This window comes from Macrotis lagotis, chromosome 3 (assembly GCF_037893015.1).
Source record: "Macrotis lagotis isolate mMagLag1 chromosome 3, bilby.v1.9.chrom.fasta, whole genome shotgun sequence".
Classification (NCBI taxonomy): Eukaryota; Metazoa; Chordata; class Mammalia; order Peramelemorphia; family Peramelidae; genus Macrotis; species Macrotis lagotis.
The window spans coordinates 28,493,347-28,517,833 of NC_133660.1; the positions used below are offsets into that span (position 1 = coordinate 28,493,347).

The 24,487-nt window shown below is 35.5% G+C and overlaps 1 protein-coding gene across 1 annotated transcript in view; it reads left to right on the forward strand.

The window, feature by feature from the left end:
* Window positions 1-24,487, forward strand: part of FAT4 (FAT atypical cadherin 4) — a 210,511-nt gene that overhangs the window by 122,295 nt on the left and 63,729 nt on the right. The window contains exon 7 of the mRNA XM_074231539.1: window positions 16,683-16,863. Coding sequence (XP_074087640.1) covers window positions 16,683-16,863 — 181 coding nt within the window. The remainder of the gene's footprint in view (window positions 1-16,682; window positions 16,864-24,487) is intronic.

A 24,487-nucleotide genomic window follows, 5' to 3' on the forward strand; every position in this document is an offset into this window, starting at 1 on the left:
TTTGGTTCTATTTGATTTAGTTTGCTTCTACCACAGTTTCCTCACCTGTAAAATAGAAACAATAATAGCATCTGTCTTTGAAGAGTTGTTATCAAAATGTCAAATGTCAAATGAGAAAGTCCTTCTAAAGTTCTTTGCAAACCTTAAAATCTAACTTCAACTCAGAAGAGTCTATAGGCTTCATTAGACTGCCATAGTCGTCTATCACAAATACACACACACACACACACACACACACACATACACACACACACACACACACACACACACACACACACACACACATAATTATGAAGCTCAGCATTTAAAAAGTGTCACCTCTTGCTATTACATGGATGGTCCTGCAGTTCTTTCAGTTAAACCAATTATTCTGAGTATTTCTCAGGTATTTTAAGTCTGCTATATTAAAAGTTTTCTATCATCTTTCCCCTTATATAGTAAGTAACACAAACTAATTTCCCTTTCAATCTAGTTAAATTTGAAATGCTAATATTAGGAAACCTAAAAATGACATTCCAGAAACTTATAAATTTTTACAAGTTGAGGAGAAGTTTCAGCTGACCCTTGGCTCTGTCAGCATTCTTTGGCACAAGAAACTTGGACCTGGTGTATTGCTTTCCCTGAGGGCAGAAATACTTGGGGGACTTGGATTTTCTTTAACAGCTCTTGTTGGTGTGATTCAGCATTTCCATTTTTAAAGTTTTTTTAAAGACCGCAAAGATTGACAATGAATATTCCATCAACTAGCAGCCAAACCTACTTTTTTCTCTTCGAGGAGCCTGTGTCAAGTCTAGGAGAACTGGCTTATGATCTTAGTTCTTAATATCACTGAGGGCTCACTGTGATTCTTAATAGGTGGCTATTATTCCCTTTCAGGGGCAGATTTGGAAATTTTGACCCTTCAAGAACTAGGTGCTAGGATGCAGTCATAGTCACCCATAGAGGAAACTAGTTCAAAAACTGGGAAGGATCTTAGTAGAGACCAACTAACCCAACATGCTCATATTATAGATGAGGAACTAAAGGCCCAGAAAGATTGTTAGCTGACCAAGGTCACAAAACACACAGAAAACATCAGAGGCAAGATCTAATCCCAGGTTCTAGGACTCCAGAGTCAGTGTTTTCTTTCCTTCCTTCCTTCCTTCCTTCCTTCCTTCCTTCCTTCCTTCCTTCCTTCCTTCCTTCCTTCCTTCCTTCCCTTCTTAAAAAGCAATTCAAATGAACATTTCCCTATATGGGCCATAATTGACTAGAACTTCATAATAAAACAGTAAAAAAGGATTTTGCCCTAAGTAATATAGTCAACTTGAAACTTTCAAATCTAGCCTTCTTGTCTGTGACTATTTTGGGCTTTCCTTCCATTCTTTGCATTAAAAAATGAAAGACCTTTCTTTTTTCCTTTTTTTCTAGATGTAATCCTAACTCTAAAAAAAAAGAAAACTTGAGAGAGGGGAAGGAAAAATGCCCTCAAACCAAACATGCTTAGTCAAATAAAACAAATTTCCACATTAGCCATTTAGCCATATCTGGGGAAGAAAAGAAAAAAAAAAAGAAAGCCCTTGCATCCCTTTTGCATGCAAGGATGAGATAGTGAACTAGATTCTATCATTGAAGGAAATGTGATATGGCAACCACTTGCTTTTCAGATTACTTCCAAAGCTATGGTTTAGCATCTGTTAGCAATTCAATTCAGCTCATTACAATTCATCAAACATTTACTAAGAGCAGACATTTCTATAGCACTTTAAATTATGCAAAACATTTTACATATATTAATTAACCTATTTGAGCTTCACAATACCCTCAGGAGATGGGGACGAGTACCACCAATATCATAATCCCCATTTCAGAGGTGAGTCTCATAAAATGATTTGCTGCTAATTTACATATTCACATAGAAAGGATCAGGGTAGGATTTGAACTCAGATCATTCTGATACCAAGTCTAACAATTTGTAATCTATGTTATAATGCCTCTTATTGAAGCAACCCCTGAGGGCAAGGCAGTCATCATGACATGGTTAATGGGATACTTAGTTTTCTTACATATAGTACTAATATCCCTTATTTTCCAAATAAAGTACAATTTTGACATTCTATTAAATAGTCTTTCCCTGATTTAGAAACACCTATTTAAAAAGGCCCCTATCCTGGGAAACATGTTGAAAAATCTAAGGGAGTGCTTAGATGGTCTGAAGTTTCAGAAATTTAAGAAGCACCTTCACAACATCTTGATGTGGTCCCCTTGCCTCCTCTCATCCAGACACCACCATAGTTCAGTCCCTCAGTCCCCTTCATCTAGACTCTAGCAATAGTTCCCTGGTTGGTCATCCTTCTTTGTCTTTACCCTCTCTAATATTGTCTTCAATTGGCTGCCAAACAGATTTTCCTAAATTTTGGTTCTGACCATGGAAGCCTCATTATTCAATAATCTCCAATGGTTCCCTATTATCTGCAAGATCAAATATAAAATTCTTAGATTGATATTGAAAACTCATATTTGTCCTCTTCCTTCATCTATTTTTCTTTGCTCCATATACACTGATCTATTCTTTTCAGTCTAGATGTTGTTTTCAAGCCATTGAACTAGATCTTCCATCTTTGTATTTTTGCATTGGCCATTCCCCATGCTCAGAGGACTTTCCTTCCTCTTAGACTTTCTGGTTTCCCTGTACACTCAATTTAAGTGTTTTCTTCTACAGAAGACTATTTCAACTCACCTGGGCTATTAGAGCCTTCCCCTTTCAATCTTTGTATCACTGCATTTTGTTTTCTCCTTTAGAATGGGAGCTCCTTGTGGGAAATGATTGTTTTTACTTTCCTTTACATCCTCAGCTTTTAGCTTTGTTCCTAGCAGATGAATGCTAAATAAGTGTTGACTAATCAGTTTGATTGATTGATTGGAAAGCAGGAATGACCAAAGTGAATAGATTTTCACATTAAGTTTTAGGTGTAGATTCCGCCAACTAAGGATTGTGGTTGTAGTGGGTGGGACTGGAGACTACAGGACAGATTAAAGGAGGAGTTTGAGAGTAGAGCGAATAAGACTTGGCAACTGAAACAAGCTGAGAAAGGAGGGGAAATAAAAATAGTCTATAATGATAAGTAAATTAGGTGAATAATAGTGCCCAGGCAATAATGTGAAGTGAGTCATGAAAATATTGTGAGTTACAGACATATTCAATTTAATATGTCCAAAACTAAACTCACCATCTTTTCCCAAGTCCTCCCATATTCCCAGTATGGTGAAGGTCATTATCATCCTTCTAGTCATCTATATTCACAACCTAGTTGTGAATTTACCTCATTCTATCTGTGTCCCCATATTCAATTGGTTGCCAAATCCTATTGATTTTATTTTCACGACACCTTTTCTCTCCTTTGACATCACCATCATCCTGCTGAATAGTCTCTTTTCCTCAAGTCTATCCTAAAGCTAGCTCCTCTCTCATTTGACTATCATGGTGAACTTCCTAGAGTAAAAGTCTATCCATGTTATTTCTCCACTCAATAAACTCGGTGACTCTGAATGAAATACAAAAAAAATTATAAATAGGAAATGCTGAACCTAAAATTAAGGAGATCTATTTTTCAAATCCTGCCTTTAACACTTATTAGCTATGTGACTGTAGGCAAATTACTTATTACCTATCTACCTCATTTTCCTCATCTGTAAAATAGTGGTTTTTAATAGCACCTATATTCCAGGGTTGTAAGAATCAAAAACCATAAAATTTATAGAGCATTTTGCAAATCGTTAAATGCTTTATAACTACTGGCTATTATTATTTTAAAAAGAAAGAAATCTTTGTCTTCTACCAAGTGTAACCTTTCTTTAAAGATTTAATAAGTTTTGATTGCAGTGTTCTCAAAACAAAAAAGCCAGAAATTGTTTCCCCCATGGTACCTATGAAACTGAATATGCAAAGCAGCAGAAATTCCAATAACCCACTAATTAGGACATGGAATGTTTTGTGTTCAATTATTTAGTCTTTTGTGATTATAGGAAAGGAGGTGGGACTTTTTCTTTGGTGATATATGCTTGCATATAAAGAACAGCAAAAATGCCGACTCAGACATGAAATCAACCATATTCAATTTATTACTGCAATCTTTTACTAATTAGTGTTTCCTTGTATAATTGGAATCCATGGAGAGAAACAGGAGTTCATTTGTGGTTCTGTTGGCTGGCCCTGGAGCAGTTGGTCTCACTTTCTTGAGATAGTGTGGTCATGGCTCAAAGAAGTATGAAGATGACAAAAATGAAGTCTTCCCATGGATGCTACTCTCCCTTCATGCAATCCAGAAAGAAAATTATTAGGATGGTTGAAATGCAAACATTTTCCCTTAGGAAAATGTTCAAAATATTAAAGGATTTCATGATAAGAAAAATCAACAAAAATTCTTGCTTTCCATCTCTTTGTCATATTGTTAGTTTCCCTCTCCAGCTGAAAAACGAAGGAGTTGGCTTTGATAGTCACTGATGACTTTCCTGCTTCCAGATATGTATTCTTATGAATTTGTAGGTCTGTTATGTGTGTACACACAATAATAAGGAGGGGAAGGCTGATTTGGTCATGCAAAGATACCAAATTCTTTAGGATAGGAACATCTATCTTGGTGTTTATTTTTACAGGAATGACAAAATTGTTGGTATGTAAGAATTAGAACATAGAGCTCTAAAGAAAAAGATAAATGAGAAGGAAAATATCAAATATATTGTTAAGAACATTAGATTTGACTGACTCAAGGACTTTTGCAAATGGGAATATTAAGAATCATGCATATTTTTAAAATCCATGTTACATACATGCAAAAAAGATAATGTGCTAGTTCCAAAAGAAATCATAATCAAATAAATGGACTCAGAAGTAATAATCATATTATTTAAATACAACAAAAACAATCAATGAAATAAATATCCTAATATTTATATATTTGCTATATAGCACTTAGATATAGAATACAATTTAAATAGTAAAGAAAAAAGGAAATATGAGAAAAATATGCAAACCAAAATAGAGACAATTATAATCACCTCAAGGAATTGGTCACAGAACACATCATAGAAATAATAAATAATTGCATGAAAGATAATGATAATATTAGAATTTATGATAAAATTCATGGAATGCAACTACAGTATCCTCAGAGGAAAATGTGGATTCCTGAATGTTTATTATCAGAAGAGAGAAAAGTGATTCTTGAAATTGGCATCCAATAAAAAGACCCCAAGTCCAATATTTCTTCCTACCTCTAGAATTTGCTGAAAATTCTATCAAGCACCAAGCCCTGTCCTTGTACATTACCTCTAAGGGAATTAGTGCTTAGACAACTTCTAATCATTTTATCTTCAATACAGAGCTCCTAGTCCCATTGGAGGTCATTATGGTTCAGGTTTGTTTTATGTGTGTGTGTGTGTGTGTGTGTGTGTGTGATGTGTGTGTATGTGTGTGTGTGATCCCTTTGGCGGTCTGGTGAAGTCCCAAGTGTCTAATGGCATTTGCTCAGTGGGATTATGCTAGGAGGCAGTGACCCTCTGAAACATTTTATAAGCTTGATTTAATTTTGAGTACTTGAGGGGGAAAATGGTCAGCCACATTCCCCTGATTTCCTTTGGATTTTCTTTCCTTTCTCTCTACAAATGAGATTTCCAAATAAGTAGCCTCTTGATCTCATCCTTATTCCGTTTTATTGCCTACTTTACTCTAATTGACTTCATAATTGCCACATTCCTTAGGGAAGCAAAAAGAGAATTAATTCTCTTGAGAATATGTCCTTTTGCCCAGTCATCCCAAGGAAAAACATGTTTCAAGAAAATTGAATTAGGGAGAGGAATATTGATATCTTGAGTTTCAAAGTCAAATGGTCACTGTCCATCGGTGCCATTCTCCAGTTTTCATATTCTATTATTTTTGTATGGTAGAATTCAACCTTAAATGAAAAGGTACAGAAGACTTGCATTCAGTTCTGTTTATCACATTTTAGAGATTGGAGGGAGTAGCCAATGCATTGAGGTATCTAATTTAATATTGTCAAAATTGATTAGCATTATTCAGGAAAATTACATGAAATATTGTTGCTTGTTTTTAAATTTAAAATTTTTTAATTTTTAATTAATTTTTAATTTTTTTAAATTTAAAATTTAAATTTCCTGTGAGCATTCCCTCTTGTGACAACACTGAACTTGATTGTAGACATTGAGCTTGATGTCAGACAAACCTCTGACATACCTACTTCAGATGCCAGAGTCAATTATTTCACTTCTCTGACTTCTGCTTCCTCATCTGTAAAATAAGTAGCTAGGTGGAGCAGTAGAGACGAGACTCGGAGTTAGAAAGATAGCCTTGTGATTTCAAATCCAGCCTCAGACACTTCCTACCTGTGTGACCTTGGGCAAGACACTTCACAGAGTGTGCTTCAATTTCTTCATCAGTAAAAATGAGCTTGAGAGGGAAATGGCAAACCACTACAGTATTTTTGCCAAGAAAACTCTAAATGTGATCAGGAAGAGTCAGACATGACTGAAAAGACTGAAAAATTAAGGGCAAGTTGGACTCAATTGTCTCCAAGTTCCCTTTGAGCTCTAAATCTATGAACTTATGAAGTGAGACTTAATGTTAAATAGGAATATTTTCCTAGTTGTTTTTTTTCCTGAGAAATAATAAAAATTTCCAGTCATGAGGTAAACTCTTACTTAAACAGCATATAACACCTTATAAAGTCATTGTTTGCAAGTTAATTTTGCTGTTCAACCACTACAATTTTAAGATGTTTAAGAGTAAGACTCATAAAACAAGGCCATATGGCAAGCATTAGTTACTGGTGATGGTGGTGGTGGTAGTGGTGGTGGTGGTGGTGGTATATGTATGTGTGAGTATGCGTGTATGTGTCTAAGTGTGAAGGAATTGGAAGGATGAATGAACTTTTTAAAAAGTAATTGAATAAAAAGAGAATTTTTAAAATGAGAATTTCAAACTAACTCAAATGCAGAAGGAAGCAGATGTTCTGGAATCATATAATTTTGTAGCTGGAAGAGATTTGAAAAATCATCTAGGCAATACCTCTCAGGTATTAGTGACTTGGCCAAATGCTCCCACAGCTAGTTGGATGGCAGAGCCAAGATGAAAATCCAGGTCTTTGAATTTCCAACCCAGAGTTTTTTCCCCTGTATCTTTTGTGGATGCCATTTCCTCCAGGGTCTGGGATGGTTCTTTTCTATATATGATATGGATTTTAAAGGAATTATAATTTTTAAAAAGTCATTTCCCATATTTTACATGTGACTGTGGACAAATAAGAAATTGGCATAGTGTCTAAGAAGACTGACCTTGGAATATTAAAGAACCACATCTTTTTTGACACATTCTAGTCATATGAGCATATGTAATTCATTTAACCTCTTACTTGGCCCCAGGCAACTCTCTCTTAGGCTCCATATTATAGATAAATTGCTACTCTAGAGTAGTGGAGATATGAATGAAAACACTGCTTCAGAACCACAACTTACCACACTCTCATTCCCCATGAATAAGAAAAGAATAAACATTGCATTTTTCTCCCCTTTCTCCAATAAGTAAATGTTTAAGCAATGATTTTTTAGGAATGAGACTAAAATAAGGAGAGTTTTAATTTATAGTAAGATTTCTTTTAAAGTAAATGAAACTTCAGATACTCTAAACATTAAGGAACTAGGTATATAAGAGTTTTAGCAGATTAATGTTGGTAGGCATGAGACAGCTGTCCATCCTTCATATTTATAGTAGGTATGTTGATAACAGGAAATATTTCATGAGAGATCTGGCCAGGGGAGTAGCTTTGTTTACCCTGCTTTTCCACCCTCCTCCTCAACTCATTTTCACCAACACATTTTTTCCACTAAATAATTCATTCCTTTCTCTCATGAAGAGGTGGACCATTTCCTTGCCAAGGCAAGCCTCTCTTCATGCAACCTTGATCCTATACCCTCTCCTTCCCCAGATGCCCCTACTACTAGTTCAATTCTCTCTCATCTTCAGTTTCCCTCGAGCTTTTGATGCTTCTCTGCTCTCTATAAATATATTTATTTCTGCTTTATACTATAAAAAACAAAGGAATTCTTAAATCCCACCATTCTCAATATCTATCATCCTATATTCTCCCCTTCTCATCCTTTTCTCCTTGACTTTTCTCTTTTCTAAACACTTTACAATCTCTATCCTGACTTCAGTTTTCAATTGAGACTGCTCTCTCCAAAGTTACTTGTGAATCTCTTAATTTCCATATCCAATCACCTTTTCCAACCCTCCTGAAAGTTACTTTCTCTTCCTGGATACTCTCTCCTCTTTTGGTTTTGTTTTTAATTGTGGGTGGTAGATGGGGTTATGTGACTTACCCAGAATCACAAGTGGCTGAGGCTGGAGTTGAATTCAGGTCCTTCTGACTCCAAGACTAGTGCGCTATCCAAAACTATCCAGGTTCTTTTTCTGTCTGTCTGACAATCCCTCCCCCTTTTTCTCAGCTTTCATTTAAATCATGTCTCCTAAATTTGGGTTTTCCCCAGAACTCTATTCTCTGCTCTCTTCTCTTTTATTCTGTACTATCTCACTTGATGATCTCATCAGTTCCCATGTAATCATTTATTCTAATTATGCTGATCATGTCAAGGGATGTATATCCAGTCATAATATCTTAGACTTCTTACATCACCAACTGATTTTTAGGCATCATGAACATACAGAAACATCTCAAACTCAACATAGCCAAATCAGGACATATTTTCTATCCCTTCCCTCAACTATTCCCTCTTTTAAACTTCTTTATTTTTGTTGCAGTTATCATCATCCTTCTTGTCAACTTGACTTTTAACCTCATAGTAACATCTGTTGACAAATCTTACCTTTTTTACCTTTTAACATCATTTTCATCTGTCCCTTTCAATCAACTTAGCAAGCCCCCAAGACCTGTCAACTGTACTATTGTATTAGCTACTAACTGGTCACCCTGACTTAAATATCTTCACCCTCTAATCCATTCATTACATAGATAGTAAAAGGATTTTTTCCCTAAAATGCAGATCTGCTCAAGAAACTACAGTGGCTCCCTATGGCATTTGGGATCAAACAAATTCCTCCTTTTAGCTTTTAGAGTTCTTTACAAAGTGGTTCAAATGTGCATGTCAAGCCTTATTGAATCATTCTTCTCACATTCTGTGATCCACCTAGAAGGATCTTGACATTCTTCACACTTTATTTCCATCTTTTCCCCTTGTCAATGGCTCCCTACTCCAGGGAATGCATTTACTTTTCACCTTTTCATGCCCTTTCAAACTAGCTCATACTATGTAAAGGTTTTATCATTCCATTCTCTTCCTCCACCTGCTAGTGACCACTCCAAAATCCTTTTATTTTATGTGTGTGGGTTTGTGTGTACATTTTGTATAGATCCTCTGGGTTTAATCTCCCAACTTCTAATCATGCTAGCAAACCAGGTCCATGATGAGAAGTTGGTTACAGCTCTCTTCAATATCCTTGGAATAATGCTGGTGGGTTTTGTTTTTAAATATTGTCAATCACAAGCCCCTCCATTAGGCTTTCCAATTGTCTCCCTAATGTCAGTGAATTAACACGAAAAATACTCTATCCACTATATTTTTTCTTTCATATTCATACTTATATTTATCCATTCATGGATATTCCATCCAACAATACAGGTGACTCTAAATTAGCAGTCAATATGTCTCATTAACTGAAAAAAATCAATTATCTTAGTCAATTAATTTCTTGGGGTGAGCCCATCTGCACTTAACTAGATAACCCTTGGACAAGAGTCATAGAATCGATTCCCAGTCCCCAACATTTGAAGTCTTTCCAACTTGGCAGAAAATGCAAGCTATAACTGTCAAGAATTCAGGGTCACTTCTATAGGACTATGAGACACCCACTTAATAGAATAATTACAAAAACAGCAACTCCAGTGATCTCTTAAAAATAGGCTAATTACATTTTATGTGCTTTATTTGTAAGAAGCATTCATAGATTATTTTAAAAATCCATAAACATTTCCAAAAACAAATTTCCCAAGGTTCAAAAAGGGGATGCCAGAAAGTCTCAGGGGTGTAAAGAATAACTATCAACTTGGCAAGTATTAGCAAGTCACTGGAGAGCACTGTGGCACTTTATTCTTCTCTCTATTAATTTTAAAATATTTTACTCTGTTCCACACTCAATGGAATATTTGTGTTAACAAATATATAAAATAGACAAATACAGTGAAAAACCTACAATATTTGATTTCCCATTTTGGGAGTGGGGAATGCTTTATGTTTAAACAATGTTATCACACAATATTATCAAAGTATGCAATATGCCTTTTTTCTTTTTTTAATAGTATTTTTTTCTAATTACAGTTTAAAACAGTTTTCAACATTGATTTTTCAAAAGATTTTGAGTTCCAAACTTTTCTCTTTCCTTCCTTTCCCTGATGCTTAAAATGGCAAACAATCTGATATAGGTAATAAATATACTATCATGTCAGTTATGGCATTTTTCAAGGAAATAATTTAAAGCTGTTGTGCTTCCTCAAGAGAACTAAATATGGTTTCCAATTTAAAGGAGTTGAACTGAAGCATCCTATTACTCATTTGATATATAAATAGATGTTGTCATGTTATATGATTCAAGCAAAATGCAATTTAAGAAGATTCTTTCTCCATTGTTATCAAAATGTCATTTGGACTCTACTGTAAAATCCTTAAGCTACACTAAAGAGAAACAGAGACTGAATGTATTGAGTTTCTGTCCACTGGTTGCATTGAATTAGGGGAGGAAATAGTTGCATTGTACCCTGTTGGTCTTTTAAATAGTTGTTAAATGATTTGGATAGATTTTAATGAAACAGCCAAACCAAAAAAAAATTCTGATATTCTCTGTCCCATTAGAACAGTTATAGAAATATTAACACTTTCACAGAGAAGGAAGAATGATTGAGCTATAGTTTTAGAGTGCAAGATTTAACAGATGAAAAATCTGCAAAAACTTTAACAATCATTTGAAAATAGTTTATTTACTCCCAACTATCTTCCCACAGTAGTTTAGCCTGTTGATGTTGGAGCATCAAACAAATGGCTAAGCTCCAGGAATTGTTCTAAATGGAAATGGAGGATTTGAGGAAGTAATTTAGGTAAAAGATCTTTTGCCAGAAGAAACAATAATAATTCCAAAGAACTTGAAACTTGGTGATCAATGTGAATTTCAAAAGTAAATGGTGAAGATAATGTTGCATGAATTTAGGCTATTGCATTGGTCCTTACCAGGGACCAGGAAAGACATGACCTGGAGACTAGAATTAAAAGTCAAAATCTTACTATCTCTTATGTGCTGACAAATGACAAATTCTTGGATTAAAAATATAGAATTCAAGTAATAAATTGTACAAAAAGTGAACCAATACCATAGACACAACTATTGCCTACAATTGCTCACTTATAAGACTGATTTACAAAAAATTAAGAAAAATATTTTAATAGATGTCGCCATACTAACTACTTATATTCTCCAAATTATACAGAATGAAAAGATTTTAAAATATAGAGACCTAGCAGAATAAATCAAAATCATGTGGGTACAAGATCAAGTCCAAATTATCCCTTCAGCTTTGCTATGGGAGTTGTACCAAAGATGCTTTCAGTGATCTTACAGAAAATGTGCTCATATTCTAATACTTTTATTCAATTACAAAAAACAGTTATGTTATCTGCCTGGGTAAATGTTTTTAGAACATTAATTATAACACAAAGATACATACACACACACACACACACACACACACAAGCACATATCAGAAAAGCAACTTACACCAGTATCCTTTAAATCTGTGCTCCATAGAAAAAATAAGAATAAAATGAATGACAATAATTGTAATACCAATAACAATAGAAATTCACATTTGATTCTTTGTTATAAACAATGCTTTCCTTCCTTCCCCAAGACCCTGGGTTCAGTTCAGTAAAATATATTGCCATCACTATTTTGTAGAGGAAACTAAGTCTCATGCTGGGACTTGCCCTGGATCTTTGAAATAGAGATTTAAAGCAGGGATTGGCAAACTATTTACTTATGAAGACCAAATCAGGTGACATTTTTAAAGTATTTTACATTTAAAATATGATGAAACTGTATTTTAAAATGTAAAAGAAATCTTTTCTAATGGGCCATTCAAAAAAATGTGGTGGACCATATCTGATCTTTGGACCATACATAGCTTGTGTATGCAGACACACACACACACACACACACACACACACACACACACACACACATACACATTCACATTGTGTATATAAATGCATGTATGGATAGATATATGTTTATGTCCATTTGTGTATATATGTATAAATATAACATATGTATGTCTATCATCTATCATCCATCTAATCTTATATGTATCTAGTCATTGATCTATCTTCCATCTAATCCAGTCATCTTTCTTTCTTTCTTTCTTTCTTTCTTTCTTTCTTTCTTTCTTTCTTTCTTTCTTTCTTTCTTTCTTTCTTTCTCTTTCTTTTCTTTCTTTCTTTCTTTCTTTCTTTCTCTTTCTTTCTTTTCTTTCTTTCTTTCTTTCTTTCTTTCTATCATCTATCTATCTATCTATCTATCTATCTATCTATCTATCTATCTAATTTGTGTTTGCTCAGTTACTCAGTCTTCCCTATTTTTTGCCTTTAATACTTGACAGAAGAGTTGTCAAACTATTCTCCTGAAAATTTGGGGTCAGCTTGATATACCAAGGGTCATCTCTATGACAGCATGTTCAGTAGATGAGGGAGAAATTTCACTCATTAGCATTTCTAATGAGGGACTTTGCACATCTGTCTGAAACACTAGGGTCAACCTTGGCTTTGAACAAAGAAAGGAAATTACAGTTTAATGGGGGGTGGGAGGTGCTGATGGTTCTGCAAAGGTCCTCACTAAAAGCTTTGCCAGGTAGTCATCATGCACTGATTTATTGGGTACTCATGTGAAGAGACATTTGTGTAATTACTGCTTAACATTTTCTTGTGTGGCATGGGGTCTCAGAGGACCAAAGCCTAAGAAAGGACAACAGACCAGAGAGTCCTCATGTTGCACATGAATATTGCTGGAAGAGAATAATTTATGGCATGGAGGAGAGTGGTCCCCAGAGTAGTCCTATGTTTTTTGAGTCTCAGTTTCCTCTGTGGTAAAATGAGGTGGTTGAACTCAATGGACTTTAAGAATCCTTCCATATCTAAATTTATGATTCTATCTTTGCCTTTGGAGGATTTGCCTTTGTGTAGATTTGAGGATGGTTGCATTAAATTCAATAGTCCACCTTTGGAAAATTAAATAAAAGTATTTTACAACTTTGCATAAAGTCTAGTGATTACACAAGATAAATCACTCAAAAGTTATGCCCAAGATCCAGAATGTAGTGCCAATCCCCCTGCTTCTAGCTGTTCTAACCAGGCAGTCAACATATGTGCATTCCTGGATTATTCCCATTGGTATATTTATCTTGGATGGACATTTCATTCTCCAAACTGGTCGGTCCTTTTTCTTTCAGCTCCTGTTTATGATTTGACTTTATGTTGCTAGAGAGATTCTATCTCATACCTGTCACAGACCCAAATCAATATTATTTTAATTAATATTTCCTTGGGTTATATCAACTATTATTTGGTACCTTCAAATATATCAGTTTAAATTGAATTGTATTTGCAGGGTAGCTAAGTTGTTCAGTTAAGAGAGCACTGGCCCTGGAGTTGGGAGGATCTGAGTTCAAATTTGGCCAGACATGTAATAATTACCTAGGTGTGTGATCTTGGGTAAGTCACTTAACCTCATTGTCTCGCAAAAAAAGAATTGTATTTGTATATTTAGAGTATGTTTAAATGATGCTGAAATTTAGTCTTCACTGGGAAAATGACTTTAGTATTATCCACTCATACAAGACTTTGAAGTGAATACGAGAAATACAACAGAAATAACCATTGAATTATAGCATAATTCCACTGGAAACAACACAAATAGTAGATAGAACAGAGAAGAAGAGAAAATCAGGAGAATCTGGGTTGAGTCTTCTATTAGACATCCACTAGCTATATGAGTCTGGGTAGGTAAGTTCCTTTAACCTCTCATCCTCACTGTACTTTTATTTATAGGCAGCTAAGAGCATAGTAGACAGAAGATAGGTTTTGAAGTCAAGAAGACCTGAGTTTGAATACTGATTCAGACACTGGCTATGTGACCTTGGGTAATTATCTATTGCAGAATGAGAATAATAATAATAATAACCTCAGCCTCCCAGGGTTGTTCTGAGACTCAAATGAAATACCATAAAGTATTTTGCAAACCTTAGGGCATTTTATAAATACTAGTTGTGAGTTGTTATCTGCAAAATGGGCATAAGAGCAGATATCTCAAAAGATGTTGTGAAGATCTTTGGAGATAATGAAGGCTGTCCTAAAAGTTTTAGTGCATTGTATATGGGACAGTATGCATGCTATAATAGCTCAATTTTGAATGCCCTTCCTCTCCTGTCCTTCTTTCCTCTTTTGTTAACTCAATCACTCACATTTCAACAGCTGTCAGGAAAACTTTGCTGATCTTTTGACATCCTCTACTCCTTGTGAGTTGAATTTTCCTCTGCACATAGTTATGCCAGTGCCTTTTGTCCCTTCTTTCTGATTGCATCTGGTTCCTGTAAATCAATCCCAGATGAAACTACATAAGCCTTCCCTAACAGGCATCCACCCATGTCATCCATCATGATCAGGTTCGCCCAAGCTGAACACTGCCCTCAATTATGTTGGGATTCACCAGAATTGACTTGGGATTAATTAGAGCCTCATGTTTACCATGACCAACTGTCTCTACACCTTTGACCCCTATCTGTTGTTGGAATCCCTAACCTATGTTTTACACTTACCTTTCCTGCATTGACTTGTTTATTTCTGGATGAAAGTTTGAGTCCTACAGAAGTTAAAACTTCAGTGGGGGATAGATCTCAAGAAATAAAAATAAAGGTCTTAGCACTCCAAGCTCCTCAATGAGCTGTGGGGTCTAGTGGTGCCTCTGCATATGAAGGATTAGAATATAAAAATACTTCAAAGGGCCAAGCTGTATTAAGTTGGTGTTATGCTATTTTAAAAAAAATGAGAAAAGAAAAAAAGAGATAGCAGGATAAAAGTTTTTATTTCAACTTAAAATTATAGTAATTGTTGATCTCAACTGAAGCACCTGATCCTTTTACTGACACTTGGTGTCTTCTGATTATATTGAGAATGAGAGAGACTGACACAGATACACACAAAGAGAGAAATGAGAGGAGAGACACAGAGAGAGTGAAGCAGAGACAGAGAAAAAAGAGAGAGAGAAAAACTATAACATGTTATATCTTTCAGTCCTTAGCTCAAAGTACATTGGAAATTTTTGTTTCTTGTTTATTTGTTCCCCTTTTTTTCACCTACTCTCAGTAAACAGCCAAATTGTGACTTCAGAGGTAAAGGAAACTCTTCATTAGGAAATATGGAATTTTGCAGACACGCATGAACATCCTAGCACCATGCACACAGTTATCCATATAGAGGTGCAGTAGATAGAACTGTGGGCCTGGAGTCAGAAAGACTTATTTTTGTGGGTTTATATCAGGCCTCAGATAAATATTAGCTGGGTGACCCTGGGCAAATCACTTGGACCTGTTTGCCTCAGTTTCCTCATCTGTAAAATGAGCTAGAGAAGGATATGACAAATCATTCCAGTATTGCTTGCCAAGAAAACCCCAAATAGAGTCACAAAATTCAGTTATGACTGAAAATAACTGAATAACAACTCTATAGATATGGATATATATGGCATCTGTGGTATTTGAATCCATACTTTCCTAATACTGATGCCAGCTCTCTCTCTACAACACTTCCTCTCATATCTATTCTAATACCTATAACCATACCTATAAATGCATCTAAACATATGAACTGACATATCAAATTTGGAATACATATATGAGGAAACTGTGCTTTGGTTAAAAGGAGCATAGGTTTAATAAATGATGATTCTACTCTTATTATAGATGGTTAATAACTGTTTATTGACTTTATTTAACTTAATTCTCCTAAGTTCCAGATCATCCTATAAAGTTTGGTTCATCTGTACTTTAATGTTCAGAGAAATACTGAAACATTTGAAATATTGAAATTCAGTAATCATTTAATTCATGTATGACCTATGTCAAACACTATGTTAGGACTGAGGAAGAAAGAAGAAATAAATGAAATTGTTCCAGTCCTTGAAAAATTTACCATTCTTTTGGGAGGAATAATTTGTGAAGTCAAGCAAATATAAGCAATATACAAAATAATTTGAAATAAAATTTGGGGGGGGATCAGGAATGAAACCCTAATAACTGGAAGAATCAGGAAGGCCTATATCTGGGAAGTGGTATTTTACCTGGGCCTTGAGCAGAACTAGGGATTCTAAAAGGAGCAAAGAAAGGCTGAATGCATTCCAGACGTGGTGGAAATACAGTGCTGAAATGGGAGAGGAAATGTCCTCTATGGGAAAGAATCAATTTCTTATGTGACAATATGAACTACCCATCCTTTCAAATCAGCTCTTTAGAATTATCAATCATACTGTCTCAGAATTAAGACTTGCCTTTATTGGTTTGTTTTGATTTTTCCTTCAGGGTCTCCTGCCCTCACTGGCACTGGCACCGTGAATGTCATAGTTGATGATGTCAATGATAATGTCCCTACCTTTGCCCATAAGACATACTTTGCCACCGTTTCAGAGGATGCCCCAACTGGGTCAGATGTGCTACTTGTTAATGCATCAGATGCAGATGCCTCGACAAATGCAGTCATCAGGTAGGATGCTTTTCCGTTGGTCATTTAATGGTCTCTGTGGTCATCTATCGCTAGGGGTGTTCTGGTATATTTTTAACAAACAACTCTCTGGCAGAAAACTGCACAAAACTTCCTTTTAAATTTAACCTTTTTTATTAACATTTTCCATCACTTTTTTCAATTGAGAAAATCAACAAAACAATAAGGTAAGACTTGATTTTTAATGTTTGCTGATTTATAAGTATAAATAGTTACACAGAAAATTTAACAGTAGTTCTCAAGTTTGAACTGGTTCCTGTTATTTAGCACCAATTTCTTTTTATTTCTGTATAAATAAGGGTCTTATCCTCATTAGAATAAAAGTTCAGGTCACACAGAATCTTTGAAACAGAGCATCATGGACCTTGATCAGTGTTTCTTGGTGAATCATAGTATGTCTAATTTGGAAGGCATCTCAGAAGTCATCAAGACTAGCTCATACCTAGGGCAGCTAGGTGGTGCAGTGGACAGAGCACCGGCCCTGGAGTCAGAAGTACCTGAGTTCAAATGCGGCCTCAGACAAAAAATAATTAGCTAACTGTGTGGCCTTGGGCAAGCCATTTAACCCCATTTGCCTTGCAAAAAAACTAAAAAATTAAAAAAAAAAGACTAGCTCATACCTGAACAAGATTCCTCTCAAAAGAATCTGATGAATCTCCATCCAGCCTTTGCTTGAAGTCCTCCAGTGAGGGAAACCTGCTATCTCCTGTAGTGGCTCCTGTCACTTCCATAAATAATTGATAGGTGTATGTCTTTGTAGCCTCCAACATTTAATATAATGTCAGCCACTTAGTAAACACTTCATAAATATTTATTACTGACAGACTTCAAATTTCAATCTGACTCTCCTGACCAGAAGCAAATTTCAGCCATTTTGCATATTCTGCCTTTTTTGGGTAAGGCAGAAAAAGTCTAATCTTTTTTACCTTAAAGTTCTTCTCAGTATTTGAAGACATCTAGCATGCCCTTCCTCTCCTAATCCACTTAGCAGTATCATCAAATCTTAATTCTTCTCTGGATCATAAGTGTCTTTAGCTGAATTTGAACTCTGAGTCTTCTAACTCCAAGTCCAGCGTTCTATACACTGTACCCCCCCCCAGTTACCCTATTTATAGCATGTGGAAAAATATAAGGACCATATCTAGGGTTCAGGAAAGGTTGTCCATAAGAGGTGATATCGGAACTGAGACTTGAAGAAAATAAAGAATTCTAAGAGATTGCAGTGAGAAAGGAGAACATTCAAGGCATGTAGGTTACCCCGCACAAAACCATCAGAGGAAGAAGAAGTAAGATATTTTTAAAAACTCTCCAATGTTCTTATTAAAGTGCTTTAAATGTCAACTAAAATTGTGACAATAATTGCAACAATGATTAGCATATTAAATGAGGCTGCAGCCTTTCTGAAGCAGTTAGGACTCATAATACAGAAAGGGTTGGACCAAGGGACATTTCTCCAGTCATAGATCATAATTATCATCCTCACAAAAAGGTTATTCTTAAGGAGTTCAATTATAATGATCAATTCAGATATTCAAGGGAATGATGGAAACTATGCAATATATTACCATAGACTTAAAAAACACATTTAGCACTAACTGAATACATAACAAAATATAGTCTAAGGGCTAGAATCATATATAAATATCTTTCATAAACTTATAAGAAACCCCTATATTATAGATACAAACCTAAAAAATTCCTAGTAATAAACTGTACTTGAATAGAACCATTACTACTGATTGAATTCATGTTCACAATGACCCAGCCATCAAAATAATCCATAAAAAAAATTAGAGGACTATTTTAATAGGCATTACCATGCCAAATCCTCAATGTTGAATGTAAATCTTTCAAAATAGAAAGACCTAACAGAAGAAATTAAAACCATGTGAGGAGCAGGATATGAATATCATCCCATCATCCTGTCTGATACTAGAAGAGTCCTAAAAATGTTTTCAATGAAATGATAGATGTACTCCCATCTCAATATGTTTATTCAAATACAAAAAAAGTAATCATTGATCCTCCCAAATATCCTTCTGTGTAAATGTTTGGAGAATAAAAGAATAATAGCAGTATGAAAACCCAGTCCTGGATAATTTTTATTTAATCTCAATCAAACTAGATTAGATGAATGAGATGAGTCTAATAATAATGAGTAATAATAATATTAATAGATGATATTTACATAGTGCTGTTATGTTTGCAAAGACTTTTGCATCCTTTATTTCATTTGTATGAGCTAGTTTTTATGTGCAGTGACTGGTATACCTTTATCATAGTTTTCCCCTTATAACTATTAGTCACAAAATTCCACTATTCCAATAAATCACTCTAAAGGCTCCAAACTAGTTTATATATATCTTACCTTATTGTAACCTCACAACAATGATATGAGATGGAACTGCAGATATTCTCTCCCTTTTAAGGATTTTAAAACTGATGCTCAAAATAGTTGTGATTTACACATGCACATGCACATGCACATAGAATCAATTAATCATTTATGAAATATTTACTATGCATAAGATACTGTTCTAGATGAGAAGTATAAAAAGGCAAAAAATAAAATTGTCCTTGTCTTCAAGTAGTTTACATTCAATCTGGGACAAAGACTTATTTTTGGAAGGTATGGGTAGGATTTGAACCCTGGTCTTTCTAACTCCAGATTCAATAATCGAATACAGCTTATTTAGGTTATTAGCCATCCTCTAGTACAAATGTTTGCCATATTTCATGCAATGATGTTATATAATTTAAGAACATATGGTCCACCCCAATATAGTATAAGCAAGTAATCAGTTTTCACTTATTAACTGATGATGAGCAATTTGAGTCGATTATACTGGAATAGTCCAAGTTTGTTAAGCATGGAAATAATATCCCTGGGCATGGAGGTACTGGGCTATAACAGGGTGCTCAGACTCCTTTCTGTGTTGGAGGGTCTGATGTGGTTCAGGACTTGTGGTTTCTCAGCTTCCTGGATTACTTAAGATTTAAATTTTACATTTGAATTTATCGAGACATACTGAAGCCAGGCAGGAGATTGGCTGGGGTGATGTCTGCAAGAGAGTTACCTGAATAAACACATCAGCCTCCATCTCTTACTGCTACTAGCTTTTTTTTACTTGTTAAATAGTTCTCCAGGTTCATAAAGCTGTCTGGGGGTATAAATGGACTTAGAGTGTATTAAATTGCAGGAATTCACCTACTCAAGCTTCATGCCCACCTCATCGTGAGCTGAGGAAAATCTCCTCTCACTTCTGGATTAGCTTTCCATCTTGCAATTTTAAATTGCACAGTTTTAGACTGGGACTAAAATATTTATAACTGGTCATATCTAATGGACTTAAATAGCAATTTCAAACAGTTTAAATACATGAATAATCTTTTCAAATAAGATGGGGTGAAATGGTATATTCAGCCAAGAGGGGTTTGATCTCTTTCCTTTCCCTTTCTTTCCACCTATGAGAGAGGAAGCAGGGCTAAAAGTGAGCAGACAGGTAAAGTGGAGATTTTATCCAAGAATGTAAGAAGACAGGTTCTGTAGAGGAGATTCCAATGATCTTACCAGCCCTCCCTCCCTATCAAATGGTCTACTCATCGCTCTAGCCCACTCTTGCTGGTCCAACAATCTCTACCTCCATTCAGGAGTCAACGGGTCATGAGTTCTTGGTTCCATTTGTTTTCTCTGTTTTTCTGCTGGAAAGTCAGTTTCTATTCCCTCCCATCTCCTGCTGAGCTAGCAAGAAAATCCTGGGGGGGGACCAGAGGGCTTACAGTCTTCCTTCTCTGCCCTGCTTCTAAGTCTGATTTTTTCCCCCCATCTTAGTTACATAACTTCTCAACAAAAGGAATTCCCTCAAGGTCAAAAGCCCTGAAAATTTGAAAGACTGAGTAATGCCAGTAGCATTCCTACCCCACCAGTCTCCATGGCAACATCCCAGAGATGAGTTATACAACAAAATTGAAAAAGCCAAAATGAAAGGATAGACTTTCTCCTGAAGCCAATCAAATAATAGCAGCTTGATTTTGTTTACCAAAAATATTATTCCTTTCTGTATTTTGCTTTGTTTGGTTTTATTAAATAAATTCTAATTATTGAAGGAAACCTTTTCCTAAATAGACATAATGAAGACAGTAAGTGGTAGTGGCAGCTTCTGCATTACCCCATTGTGGGTTGATGAATTCTTCAGGGAATTCAAGATGGCCTTACATTAGTTATTAATGTTGCTTAATTCAGTTCTACAGAAAACAACCCAGCATGACGTAGTCAAAAGGTCTTTCTCAGTTCTTCCACTTTTTTGTCCTCTAAAGGATATGAAATTTTGGAATTCACAAGTATTGGAGAAAATACTAAATAGCATGACAGAATTGCAATTTAAGACTCCAGTGGATCTGAAATCTCATTAATGGAAATATTTTTACAGTCATTTGTATGTGCCTATCCATGAGACTCTTGTCCATATCCACCCAGAATTATGTCATAGGTAATTCAATCAATATGGTGAGGGGGGGCTTTCTCTCTTGATATCAAAAGTGTATTAGTGTAGTCCATATATTATCTATCATGTTATCCTTTGGTGACAACCAGTCTATCATTTTTGAACATGCTTCATTGATGATATAATTTACTCAGTGCCTTCCACATAATTCTTATTTGTAATGCATTACAGTTTTCTTAAATCCACCATAACTCAATCCTTCCCTTCATTTCCTTTCTCTTTCCTATTTTCTTCCCTTCTCTCTATCCTTTCCTTCACTATTTCTTTCTTTCCTTCCCTTTCCCTACCCTCATCCTTCCCTTCTCTTCTCTTCCCTTCTTTTTTTTTCCTTTTCTCTGGGTCTTTTTCCTCCAGGCTGGAAGCCCAGGAGCCACTCATACACCTGGTTCCACTTTGGCATGGAAAGTTTGACTTATTCTGTTTCCAACCTGGGCCAATTGGCTCTTTTTTAGGTAACTTGCTGACCCTGCTTTTCACAGGAACTCACCATATAAGAATTTAATGTGGACACCTGATTGGCTTAGTCCACTGTAGCTCAGATCTCCACCCCCCCACCCCCCCAGGAGATCCTATAGCTTCAACCTTCCCAGTGGCAGGGATTATAGACATATGCTACCACACCTGATGCTACAGTTCTTATTTCTAACTATGTTAAAGGTAAAATAAATTGCCTGGGGTTCTGGAAACTGCAATGCCTTGGAATCCATCCATATTTAACATTTATTTAAATGGATAATAATAAAGTTTCTCAAATCTCACCAACTCACTCCTTGAATCTACCTTTGGAAAGATTCATTTAAGTTTCAAAGTCTCATACTGAAAATAAATAGCACTATTGAGTGTTTTGCAATAGTGGAAAAAGATGGCTAGTAGCATGTAGAAGACATTAGAAATGCTTGCCCTCCAGAAATTTAATAGCTAATAAAGAAGGAAAATCGGGGAACACTCTCCCAATCGTGTTCCTTAGTCCACCATAATTGAAGATGACCACATCATCATAAACATGATGATATGACTTGTACTATTATGTTTATTATGTTAGGGGAGGGTTGTGCAAGGCATCCTTTTCACTTGCCATTTCCAGAAATATTCCTCCCCATGGTCTGATCCAATAGGAAAAAGGATGATTGGTGATGGTCTGGAGGTGCGAGCATCTCTTGGCTCTCTAATTGGTTTCTTTTCCTCCAATATCAGTGGCACACCATCAATGCAGGGCAGGTACCAGCATGTGGTTTCTGGGGATAGAATGTGACATTCCCATGCAGCTATTACAGGTCTAGTGAGGGCTGGGACCTTTCCTTTGGAGGGCCCTCTAATCTACCACAATAGTTTCATATAAAAATGTGTGTGGAGTGGTTAATATATTTGGTTTCTTGAAAATAATTAGCTGATAATGTTTTTTTGATAATAGGGGTTTTTATGGGAGATTAATGGACCTTGAAAGAGTGCATCTTCATTTATCCAGTGAGTCATTAAACCTCTAAACCAGCTCTGGGCTGTGTCATGCTTATCACTATTTTAATTTTAAAATAGCTCAAAATGACCCTGACTAGCTTTGGCTTGGCTTCATTTCTTCTTTCCCTCAGATTCATTTGTAAACAGAGCAGGCTGCTGTGCTATTTATGGCTCATAAGCTCTGATTAGACCTTGATCTTGTTGTCATTAGAGGCTGTGATGAAAGTTACATTGCAATATTTCATTTTTTCTCTCTCCTTGGACAGTTATTGGACAGTTTTCAAATGTATATCACACTGTATTGTGATAGTGTACACAGAGTCAAAATCCCATCAGGGTCATATCTGCTTTCCTACAGCCTTGATCACCACAAGGGGAGAGGGATCAAGGGACTAACACATCACTGGCAAAATGTTCATTCTCTTCTGTATTTGTTATCTCATCAGTGTGGGCACTCCCACATTCAGTGCAGAGTGAAGGGGGTGGTTTATTGTCTTCTTGGTTTATGAGTTATGGTAAAAGTAATATATGGCCCATCTTATAGACAAATCACTAACAAAAATAATTGTTAGAAGGACTAGAATTTGCATTCCTCTTTGAAGTTTTGAGTAGAAAATGCATTTCTGCAACCAGCAAGTAACACAATTCTTGATGCATAGTAGTTGTTTTATAAATCCTTGATAATTGATTGGTCTTACCATCTCTTCTTGGATTCAGACTAAAATATATGTGAATAACAACCAAGAAAATTTACAGTCTGTGAAAAGTCATGAAGCATGTACTAGAAAGAAAACAAAAAATATTTCAGGGGAATGATACCTGGACATCTGTGTATTTTAAGATGTCCTTACAGCTATTTCTTGTATCTTAAAGACCAGTGGTTTCTACCTTTATTCTTTCATTTTTTATAATTTCATTTTTTTAAGGCAATGGGGTTAAGTGACTTGTCCAAGGTCACACAGCTAGGTAATTATTAAGTGCCCGAGGTCAGATTTGAATTCAGGTCCTCCTGACTCCAGGGCCAGTGCTCTATCCATTGTGCCACCTAGCTGCTCCCCCCCTTTATTCTTTCTGAAGGTTTTTTTGCTATGCTCTATGAACTTACCTGTCTGTTTAGAATAGTGATTTTTTTTCCTAAATGGCGAGCAAGAAGAATCACCCCTCTAGAGAAAATTTTCCACTTTAGATACAATTTTAATTAAGTAATCTACATAATATGAAAATATTTATGAAGATAGTTGAGCTTTCATGAAGATAAGAAGTCAATAGAAGGCTGAAAAATGTTGAACTAATAATAAGTAATGCATCTGTGTATGTGTATAAACCTTACATTCCCTAGTTAGTCAATATTGGACTGACTTTTTTGTCATTAAAAGCTGAGACTCTAATGCATTTTCTCTAGAATTATCTACCTGGTGTTAGAGATAGGAACTGACATTTGATTACACTGATATGGAGATTTCTATAGATAAAGAAATTCACTTCACCAATAAGGTTTCCACCTTTTGTATAAATCATAATCTTTGCTGAAGCGTTACAAAGTTAGTATATGTGAACTAAGATCTCAGAAGTGGCACTAGAACTCAGATCTTCCTGGTTTGAAGTCAGCTCTTTTTTTCATTACCCCCAAAATATTTTATTTTCAT